Source organism: Triticum aestivum, chromosome 3A (assembly GCF_018294505.1).
Source record: "Triticum aestivum cultivar Chinese Spring chromosome 3A, IWGSC CS RefSeq v2.1, whole genome shotgun sequence".
Lineage (NCBI taxonomy): Eukaryota > Viridiplantae > Streptophyta > Magnoliopsida > Poales > Poaceae > Triticum > Triticum aestivum.
In genome coordinates this window covers 574,724,359-574,735,451 of record NC_057800.1, presented here as the reverse complement: position 1 = coordinate 574,735,451, position 11,093 = coordinate 574,724,359, and the positions used below count along the sequence as shown (strand labels likewise).

General features: G+C 47.3%; 1 protein-coding gene and 1 pseudogene across 1 annotated transcript; one reads left to right on the top strand and one right to left on the bottom strand.

Moving 5' to 3' along the window:
* The first annotated feature begins 931 nt into the window (after positions 1-931).
* On the top strand, positions 932-3,764 carry LOC123062309 (uncharacterized). The gene is made up of 3 exons (XM_044485765.1): positions 932-1,339; positions 2,458-2,678; positions 2,851-3,764. The coding sequence occupies exons 1-3, from the start codon at positions 1,033-1,035 to the stop codon at positions 3,529-3,531; spliced, it is 1,209 nt and encodes a 402-aa protein (XP_044341700.1). The 5' UTR covers positions 932-1,032; the 3' UTR covers positions 3,532-3,764.
* Positions 3,711-5,946, bottom strand: LOC123062310 (large ribosomal RNA subunit accumulation protein YCED homolog 1, chloroplastic-like; annotated as a pseudogene).
* Positions 5,947-11,093: the final 5,147 nt, after the last annotated feature.

Here is an 11,093-nt window from a genome sequence, read left to right as displayed (position 1 = left end):
TAATGGACAAAACCATAAACCACTAATAGCCCCCAATTAACCTTCTTCTTCTTTTATTCAATTTCAAAGCATTTTGAATGATTGAGGAGATAAGGAAGTTCAACATTGGGAGATAGGGAAAACCCCTTTCAACAATTTCATTTACCATATGGGGTGCGTGGAAATATGTGGCTAAGATAAGATTAGGGGAGGAAGAAGATGATAATACATGAGATTGAACCAACATAAAGGAGGTGAAGAGATATGAGGAGGCAGGTGAGTGGTTGGAAACTGGCGTAATTGGTGATGGAAGTGCATCTGGTCCTAATAAAAGCATATTGCGTAGTTGGCATGGCGGATAGCTCGTGGATGGCGGAATCAACGGGCAGCGTCGGACGAGCTTGAGCAAGAAAATGGCGGAGGGGATGGTGGCGGGCGACGAGGGTGGATCAGACAGCGGGGAGCGTGTATCCAATGGTAGATGACCATAATCAGGCGGGGTCGGGTAGGATCCTAGTGGGATCGTGCGTTGGTGTGAGCTCAGCGATGGTTGTGGGGGTCACGACGGATGGTCTCGAGCTCTGGGGCTATGGGAGACCACAAGAGTGGCTATGGCAACGGGGGTTGGGCGGCATAGTGATGGTGAAAGTTCACTCACAAGTGGTTGAGAATGGCGCCACATTTTCAGGTTTTTTTTATTAGTAGTGGTAGGGAGACTCAAATATTGGTCCGAGTAGCAAAATTTAAGTGGCTACCAATTTTTTTTATATCCCCGTGCAGTTTTAGGTGTGCTGTTGAGTTTTTTTTAATAGAAAAACTCTCAAATTTCAATATTTTGTTTGGGGGAAAAATGTGGGTTTGTGGGTGGTTTGTGAGGAGGTAAAAGAATTGGAGAAAGAAGGCAGCAGAGGAAGATTCCGGAAGAAAGATCTGGAATGACCCGCGGCTGCCGGTCCGTCCCCCCCACCCCCCACCCCCCGGAGCGAAAAGAAAAATAACAATCCGAGCGTAGCGAAACCCTAGGCAGCGCAGCAGAGGAACCGATCCCCGGCGATGGCGGCGGCGATGGAGGAGCTGACCCGCAGCGGGTTGGCGGGGATGGATTTCTCCATCTTCCGCGGGGAGTCCGAGGGCGAGCGGGGTGCCGGGGGGAACCATGAGTGTATCAACATCAGGCCTCCATCCCCATCCCCATGCGCCAACGAGGAGCAGCCGCCGCCGGAGAAGATGGAGCAGGAGGAGGAGGAGGGGGAGGGGGAGAAGGAGGAGTGGGTCTACAGGGAGGAGGATCGGATCACCAGGTACCGCGGGCTGTGGGAGAGCCGCTTCGCCGGCAAATACGGCTCCTTCGACGACCAGAGTAAGGACACATCTCCCTCCCCTCCCCTGTTTCGCTCGCATCACTTCCAATTTTCCGTTCATTGGATTGTACTCCTAGCTAGGAAGTAAACAGTTGCAGTTTTCATTCATTCATGGGAACGGCTATTAACTGATCGTAATTGATCTGTGAGTGAGGTGGATTTGTGGATGTTTCTTTCTCCTCCGTGGCATCAGTGTAGCCATGTGATTACTAGTATGTCCAATTTTCTTCTTAATGTAGAAAAGGATACTAACAGAGACCCTTTCTAGCCAGATATGGAAAAAACAGTAACAAATATCAAAAATCTGAATTTGTGTGTGCGTGTGTGTGTGGATGAACATCAACAAATATTCTAAATCATGCAAGATCTTAGCTTGAAAAGACATTTGTGGAGGCATGTACAAGACAGAATAAAACCGGGACTCAAAAAGACGCATTTTGGAGCACTCGGTCTTTGGTTTTTTGGCACACATCTCTACAGATGTCTTTTCGTGGCAAAATTTTTAGAGGATGTTGTTCATAGACAAAAAAGTCTGATTCTTTTGATTTTTTATTACCTCTTTTGGGGAATTTACTGTCATGCGGGTGCATCTGTGCTCCGGATTAGAGTAAATCATTTCTTAGCTAGTTTCATTTAGCATGGATGTGTGTTGTTTGCTGATAACAAGAAGCTCTCCTTCCAAACTTAGAGGCATCTCCATCTTTGATGATTTCCAGCTGGCTATGACTCAACTGCCCCCAGATATTGCACTAGATATTGTCTCTATGGGCTGTTGGGGTATCTGGTCCATCAGAAACGATAAGATCTTTTGAGCAGCAGTTCCACACATCCAGGGCTGGAAGTTTTACCTCCAAGAAGGACTTTGGGCAGCACAGATCAAAGCAAAACATTCTAAAGCGGATAAGATTAGATCCTGGGTCACACAGAACATTTAATTAGTTTCCAGGTTTCATAAAACTGGTATTGAGTGATCTCTTTATATGAACGTTTGTATGTACATATTTTTAATATAATTTACCGTAGAACTATTGTTCTACGGTTTTCCGGTCAAAAAAGATAACAAGAAGCTCTATTTGTTCCTGTGATACATGGCTTAACTTTGCTTCCTGCACTGCAGCAACTCTTGGTCCCATGCGCTTTACATTCGGACCCATCCCGAGCTACGCCAGACCTCATTGTACCATCCAGATCTTCGGCATCCGGGTGGCCAACCTGGAAGACGGTCTCCAGTGGCCGCTGCATGTCCACGGCTTTGTCGCCGCGAGGGACACCTCGGATCACAATCGCAACTTCCTCTTCAACCGCACCAGTGATAACTGCCAGGTCCTCACCCAACAGGCAAGCACCGTGCATCATTTGTTGTCTGTTGTTTTATGTTAAAATATACTTCCTCTGATTCTTCCATCTTCATCGAGTTGGAGCATGAATTTGATATATTCACCATAGTTCTCGTCTTCGTGACATGATAGTCTGCCAGTCTTTTTGTTGACATGTGTTGCTTGCATTGCAGGATCCATACCTACTGCTGACAGGCCCGTCGCGCGCGATCGTGATCATTGACCCGATCACGATTGAGTTCCAGCTGAAGGTGAAGAGCAAGACGGACCCCGAAGAGGTCGAGATGCTGGCCTTCGGGATCTTCAACTACCCCCAGACCTACCTTGCCACACATGTGATCCGCTCTGGTATCCTCTGCGACCGGTGCACGATCCAGCTTGCCTACGCGCCGCTGGACCCCTCGGTCGAGGCGACCGTCATCCATGTCCGGATCATCGACGGTGTGTGGCCAGAGGGTCTCCGTGGGCGCGTCGTCGCCGAGGTCACAACCGTGCGGGAAGGAGAGGTGCTGCTGCTCGACTCCCGGGACGGGAAGATGCCGATCAGCCCTTCAACCGGCGCGGTCGAGCTCTCGAGGCACGTCGTGTCGGTGGACCTCGAGGGGGGGAAGCTGGTTGTCTCCGTGGTGGCATCCCCTCAGACCGCTGGCAAAGAAGACGGTGATGATGGTGGTGGCGCTGCCGTCGTTGTTGCGCGAGGCGAGGCCGTGTTCACGCCAGAGAGGGCCGGCACGAGCAATGGCACCTGCGATCTTGGCTTCTGCAAGGTGGAGGTTGCTGTTGCATGGTCCCTTGTTTCGAGCTTGTGGAATGAGTGGCGCGCCCTCGCGAAACTCGCGAAGGAGAGGGCATGAATGAGTGTTCTTTGTGTTCCTGTGTAGTGATCAGCTCAGGCGAGCACTGGAACCGAGGTTCTTCCATGTCTGTCCGCCTCTTTTTTTCACTTGTCTTTGTTCAGTTATAAGTAAGTTTTGTGTTGATCTACTTTGGTCTGTTACCTGTTGGCTTGCAAGATAGTCTGCCAGCAAAAAGATAACACTTGCTAACATGAAGAATTCTGCCAGTGAGTTAACCTACAGCAATTTAATCTAACCTTTCCAGGTATTTAACAAGTGATAAACAGTGATAAATGTACACACAGTTAATTTGATCCCCCCAAGTTAACCTACATATGCACTGTCTGCCTCATCATCATCTTCTCTGCATAGGCTTCAGCAGGTCTTTGAGAGTTCCTGGCCGCCTGGCGTCCTTGGCTTGCGACGACTCCTCGGCGCCGCAGCTGCAGCTGCTCGTGTTGAGGCTCGCGCCGCAGACGAGGCACATGCCTTTGCAGGTGCTGCTGCAGAAGGCATCCAGCGTGATCTCCAGGTGGATGATGTCCCCAAGGTTCTTCGAGATGTCAATCTCCTTCTCCCCAGCCGGGATGTCCCCAAGGTTCTTCTGAGATGTCAATCTCCTTCTCCCCAGCCGGGATGTCCCCAAGGTTCTTCTGAGATGTCAATCTCCTTCTCCCCAGCCGGGAAATGCAGGCGGTCATCGTTCTCGTCCTCGCTGCCAGCCAGCGAAGGGAACTTGGTCCTGTCTACCGAGGTCGATCACATCAGGTTCCTCCATGGGGTCCTCTGTCAGTAGGAGTGAGAAGTTCGCGAATATGCCTTGGGCAGCTGGCTCGGCACACCTGAAAATGGAGCATGATAATGATGGGTTTCAGAACCAACAACAACACTGCTTAGTTGTACTACCCTCAAATCAGCCAAGTCAAAATTCAGGCCATAAACAGAATTAATGCTAGTTTTATCAGGAGAAAAACTCTGTTGCGGTCCGTTCATAAAGAGTCAACTTTGTTGCAATTAACTAGAAACAGAGTATTTCCATATCGAAAATGCCAGAATATAATATCCCCCCTTAACAGCCAACAATGGATCTAATGACCAATAACAGCCTTGATAATAATATTGTCCACAAATTACCCAAGTGAGATGTAGCTACATCAGTTACTAGAACCGAAGTATCTCCATGTTTTACAATTTAGCTGAACTATAATTTACTGTTTATCATCTCTGGCAGATGCATCATCAGTACATGCCACCATGCCAGCTCCAACTGAAAGATCAGTGTGATGCCTTTGAGCTAAAGGAAACAATACTCTACTAGATCTGTATAATGCCTGGAGAAAAATAGCACGACATATCCATGATGCCAAGGTTCAAGGAGGAATGGAAGGAATACCATGCGATTCGAGTTTACCCATATAGCCAGATTACCTTGGTCGAACGAGCTAGCTGTAAAATGTGGCAGTTTGAAACCCTGTAGGCTGTTTGTAGATGGGCAAGGGACATGGTTTCAGAAGCGCGGCGGCCCGGCGGATTAAGCAGCCGCGCCGGTAACAACGGTGCGTGGTGGTGACAACAGGGCGGTACTGGTGATTCGGGCGGCGGATGATTGGTCATTGCTAAGCAGCTAGCGCGTAATCAGAGGAGTACTTATGATGTAGTAGGATTCTGAATTTGTGTCCATGGTGCATTGCAGACAGTCAGACATACAGCAACAGCAGATGATAAGATAAGACGAAAAGCAGCAGCAGGAGGAGGTGGTTGCTCACCGGTAGCAGCCGAGGGTGATGACGGTGCGCAGGATGCCGTCGAGCCGGAGCGGCCGCGGCGCCGGGCCACGTCGACTGAGACGAGCACGGGCGTCGTCGTCGCGGCCGTGTCGCCGGCACTGGCGGAGGAGAGGATGCCCATGGCGGCGGCGCGCACCCGGGAGTGCGGGGAGGAGAGGTCGGCCAGGCCGAGGCGCTCCAGGGTGGTGGCGTACTCGACGTGCTGCGCCGCCGCGTCGCGCCGGTACACCACTGCGCCCTCCCACGGCGACGGGCCCTCCTCCCCCTCCGCCTCCCCGTCGGCGAACCCATCGAAGTCTTCCAGGTCGAGGGTGAGGAACCCGTCATCGCCGTCCTCCGGGTCACGGCGTGGCGGCCGCCGTCCAGGCGTCCAGCCGAGGAGGCGAGCGGACGGAGCTGGAGCAGGGGGTGGGGTGGGCGGCGATGGGGAGAGGTGGCCGCCGTCGCTGGCGGGGCGCGGCGGAGGAGGAGGATGGACGGGCAGTGGCAGCGCACGGCGGCGCCGACGACGACGCCGAGCGGATAATACACCATCCTCTCCTTTCTTCTCTCTCTGCATTTAGCCAAGAAAGCTTTGCTTTTCTTTTCAGGCTGATACTCCTGTAGCACCACTTCACTAAGAGCATTTACAGCCCAACATAGCAAATATGACCTCTTAAACGCCCACGGTCAGTGACTGGGTGTGTCCATTTTAAGCCCCTATTTGTCCACCCGCACAGTCACACTCCTCCTTTTTCTTTGTAACATGTCTGGCCACTTTCATGTAACTAGGGAGATGAAAAAAAAGAAAGAAAAGAATGAATAAAAAAAGAAAGAGAAAAGGTGGTTCGAGATGAGACCGCGCCCGCGCGCTCTCATATTCTCCCTACATTTGATATGGACATGAGGGTTCACGGACAATCCAGACGTATAGGGATGATATGAGGCGTCTGGTTAGGCCACGTTTTCCCTTCTCTCCTGTCTGGTCACTGACCGGAGCGTACGAGAGATAGTCTGCATCTGACTGCAGATGCTCGATATTTTTAACAGTTTCTTCCATCGCTTCATCGAGGCAAAGAAACTGTTCTTGACAGTATTTAAGAAAAACTATTTTTTATAGTATTTTTTTTAAAAAAATTGACAGTAACAAGGCAAATAATCTTTTTTTGAGAGAATTTGCTACGAAAAAGGACGGTAAAAGAATGGCATTGTATCTTGTTCTCTAGAGTTGCAGTGGCCGGCGGGATCCCTCTCGACGGCTCTCACGGTTTGGAGAGGTGGGGTGGCAGCTCGTCTCGCAGGCTCCAATGGTAGCACCCACAGGCAGTGGCTGGTGTGCCAAGGGCTCCCACGGTGACAGTGATGTTGTGGATGGTCGCCGGATCAGCGAGCCGCCGTGACCATGTGGACGCGCCCAGTGGCCCGCACCACCGGAAAGAGAACTTCATCTTGAGGAGGATAGTATTAACCCAAAAGAGAAATTCATCTTGAATTTGCATGAGAAATATTTTGGATGTCTTTTTTTTATTTTGTTTAATTTTGCAAAATAGTAACAGTCCAAGAATGTAGAAGATCTAAGCTCTTGCATCAGATGAATTTTTGGTTGTTTTCTTGACGATCTGTTATGTCAAAATTTGGGCAAGCCTGGTATATGAAAGGAAATTCAGAAACGCGTCAAAATCTTGTGGACAGGCGCTAAATTCAGAAGCGCGCCTCAAAGTTGTGGACATGCGCCGGATTTGCATTGACATACTACAAGTCTATACAAGTAAATGTAAATCAATCAATCAAACAAAACCGTACTTGTTAGTATATCAGTAACCTTCTCAAATTAAAGCAGCAGAACCCAACGGTTGCTTCGTGATCTAGTGTTTTCCAGAAAATGAATCAGAGGAGAATAAAGATCAACATGCCAGCACGAATCTGGAAGGAAGATATCCGATAGCAAAGATTACGGAATAGGTCTTATACGAAATAGAGTACAAATAGATATTTGTTTTACAGCTTTGTGGAACGGCTGCAGGAAATGCAAAATTCAGTGGAAATGAAACCTGGTACAACCCGTGTACATACATAGGATGATCTGTCCAGTGCAAATCATCATCGACGAGGACTTTGTTGAATTAACAACCACAGGAAGCAAGCGATTATTCGGGACGACTACACGCATAGTAAATACCTTTGGAGATGTAGACTTGTTTCAAAAGATAGATGCGTGTGCACCCCAATCCAATTTGGCAGCACACGTACTTCCTGTCGATTGACACAGCAAGTAAACCATGAGTATAAGACGTGATAAAAGGATGAACAAAGGTACTCACTTAGTCCAATTAAATTGTGATAACGTCAGAGGTATCGATAAAACCATTTGACTTGTATACCATCATAAGGGCAACAATGGTCGTGAGCTCACTACCATTTGTCAGATTTTTGGCATGAGATTTCTGCGTCGCGCCGGTACACCACCGCGCCCTCCCACGCAGGGCCGGCCCTGGGGCATGGGCGACGGGGCGACGGCCCAGGGCCCAAGCGAGGGAGGGGGGAGGGGGGGGGGCACATGATGGAGTATATACATATACTATAGCCCAGCAAAAAGCAAGTAAAAGATTACAAAAGAATTAAAGAAAAGAAATAGGATGGGCTAGGCGGCCCAGATATAGCTAGCTAGCGATCGCTGATGGATACGCGTAGGCGAAGCGGCGCCGTGACTCACGCTCGTTTCAACGTTTCCTTTGTAGGTTCGTCGCCCTTGCCCACCCGTCGGCCTTCTCGCTTGCTCGGCGCCTTGCCCCTTGGCCCTTGCCGCGTCGCCCTCACCTCGCCGGCTCAGCCGTCGCCGCCACACAGCAGTTCGGCAGGCAGGCGGCAGCCCGGCCAATCGGCCATCCGGCATCCGGCACCGCGGCAATACGGCAATACCTATACAAGTACGCATCCGACTGGAAGTCAAGAAGTACGCATCCATGTTCCTGTCCATCCCCAAACCTCAATTTAACAATCTCAGTAGTTTATTTATTCTTTATTTAGTATGTATGTATTGTAATCCAATCTATCAATTTTTTGTCATTCTATGTAACATGTCTAGGGTTCCAATTATTTGAGATCAACTATGTTGCAAGATAGATTGAATGGCCTGGCTATGTGCTGCATTGAGAAGGATATCTTGGACAATGTTGATCTTGATTGTGCCCTTAATGACTTTGCATCAAGAAATGCCTGAAGAAACTTGTTTTTGAAACACTAAAGTATTATTGTTGTCGATGGAGTCAGTCTAATTTCGTTCTTATTTGAGGTAATCATGTCATATTAGTTTCATTTTGCGATCTTTTTAGTACCATTGTTTTTTATGGAGTCGGTTCGAATTTGGTTATTATTGTTCTCGATGGAGTCATTTGAATTATTATACTCATATTTTAAACCAAAGATGTGTGATTGAAAGTTACTTTTAATAATTTATATATATATAACACGCATACATATATATTGTCTTAGGACTTAGATCATAGGGGCCCATGTCGTCGAGTTCGCCTAGGGCCTTCCAAAACACAGGGCCGGCCCTGCTCCCACGGCGGCGGGCCCTCCTCCGCCTCCTCGTGGCGAGCCCGTCGAAGTCCTCCAGGTCGAGGGTGAGGAAACCGTCGTCCTCCTCGGTGTCGACGGCGTGGCAGCGGCCCCGTGTCCGCCGTCCGGCCGAGGAGGCGAGCGGGCGGAGCTGGAGCAGGGGCTGGCGACGGAGCGAGGTGGCCGCCGTCGCCAGCGGGGCGCGGAGGTGGAGGAGGATGGGCGGGCAGTGGCAGCGACCGGCGGCGCCGACGCCGAGCGGATAATACACCATCTTTCTTCTCTCTCTGCACTCTGCAGTGAGCCTTTCTTTCTTTCCAAGCTGGTACTACTTCACTAAAAGAATATATTTTTAAGAGTTTCTTCCATCACTTAATCAAGGTAAACAAACTATTTCTAACCGTATATTTTAAGAAGGACCATAAATATATGACAGAAACGAGGCAAAGAGTGGAAGCGGATTTGTAGCATCCGGATGCTCCACACCCATATATGAATATTAAATCCAAAAGGATACCAAAAAAATTTGAAAAATAAATCTGGAATTTGGGGATATTAAACATCGGTTCCTGATCTACTCCTGTGTGAAATTTTTGATTTTATTTTAAGTTTTATTTTTCTGAAATGCTTGGCAACGCGGGTGTGTTTTCCAAGTGCCCGTTAAAATGCACGCGGCAAATTACTAAACGCCAGGCAGACTTGTCGATCCCAGTAGTGAATATAGGTTGTACTTAATATTAACTAGCTATGCACGCGCGGCGTCACGCCGCGCCTATTGATACATTATGTGAGAAATTCTATATACGGTGATATTAAACGTTATCCATTAAGTATCCTATTAATTGTTCTGTTTTTGCTTGTTCACTTTACTTTTTATGTTATGGTGTATGTATAAAAATCATGTTGGTATTAATGCTGAAATCTTTCATGAAGAAAAGCTTTATTGAATGAAAAGAGTTGGTACATTGTAGATAAATTGAATACATATTGATATTGCATGATTAATTTATTGGTTCTTTGGTAATACATAGCATCCTTGTTCGACAGCCTGCTGGGTTTGTGCCGGTAATGAAATGATACAAAGCTTTGTCGATATACTTCATGTTAAAATTACATACGTTTGTAAATGAAATCCTCATGTGTTACTTTTCCGACTGTTTGATTGGTTGCCAGTCTGGACATCAATTTTTTTGCTCGGAGCGTTCAAGAATCATTGATGTGGGTCGGTTGGTTGTATTAAAGCATAGCATTGAGTTTTTCTTTTTCTTTTAACTTTGATGTATTAGTGTTTCTTTCTCTTATTCAAGAAAACCTCAAAAGGCACTATTGGGCAAGGTATCTATCTGTTGTCCCTGCCTGCCCTGCTTCCGTGTGACAGAATAAAACTAACTAAAGGTGTAGGATAGACGAATAAGGCACTTTGAAAAGTGGAATTATATTACATAAAACAACCATTTTTTCGGACCGAATTAAACTGAAGGCTTCAATTTTGTTACACAAACCGCTAGGGATTTTATCACAAAGAGGCTTGGTCATCAAAAAACAAGACATTGATTCTGACCCAAAGAATTAGACCTGAAGAAACATCAAAAGTAACTAAGCTTGGATGTAAGGACCATGATGTTATTAATGAATGTTGTATTATACATGTTGTGTGTCACGAAGATGGCAGCCCTATGTTCGTACCACCTCATTAACCCCATATAGGTTACCAATCTTTTTTTACTATGATGGTGTATTCTATGTAAATAACACAAAGGACTGTAAAAACAAAAATAGTATGCATAAACCAGGAAAATTCACAACATGAAATTTAGTGGACATGAACCTCAATAAAAAAGAACAATATAAATGTATTTTTGTTCAATGTTTGGTTTGCACTGGCAAACACATAGATATGTTTAATTAGTTTACTTAATGGGGTCCAACACAAAGGTAATTGCTGAAGGCTCAGTCACATGCAATGATCTAAGGTCAACCTCGTGATAGCTTCTCATGTTGAGATTGGATATTCAACTCAAACTAAAATCAATATTTTTTTCACATTTATTTTAGAAAAGGAGGATGACCCCCGGCCTCTGCATCTGGAAGATGCATACGGTCACTTTATTAATTATTCTCACAAGACCTTACAAAGTCATACAACAGTAATACTAAAGCCGCCGTCTAAGCAACAAACTGTCGCTACACCTATCCCGTTGATGAAGGGGCGCAGATAGCCTGGGCCTAATACCAAACAGGCATCGCAGCCAA

Excerpts from the sequence above, each read along its gene's own strand:
- LOC123062309 (XM_044485765.1), top strand. The coding sequence starts at position 1,033 with ATGGCGGCGGCGATGGAGGAGCTGACCCGCAGCGGGTTGGCGGGGATG. Across the intron at positions 1,340-2,457 it reads CGGCTCCTTCGACGACCAGA|CAACTCTTGGTCCCATGCGC; the intron begins GTAAGGACACAT and ends CCTGCACTGCAG. Across the intron at positions 2,679-2,850 it reads GCCAGGTCCTCACCCAACAG|GATCCATACCTACTGCTGAC; the intron begins GCAAGCACCGTG and ends CTTGCATTGCAG.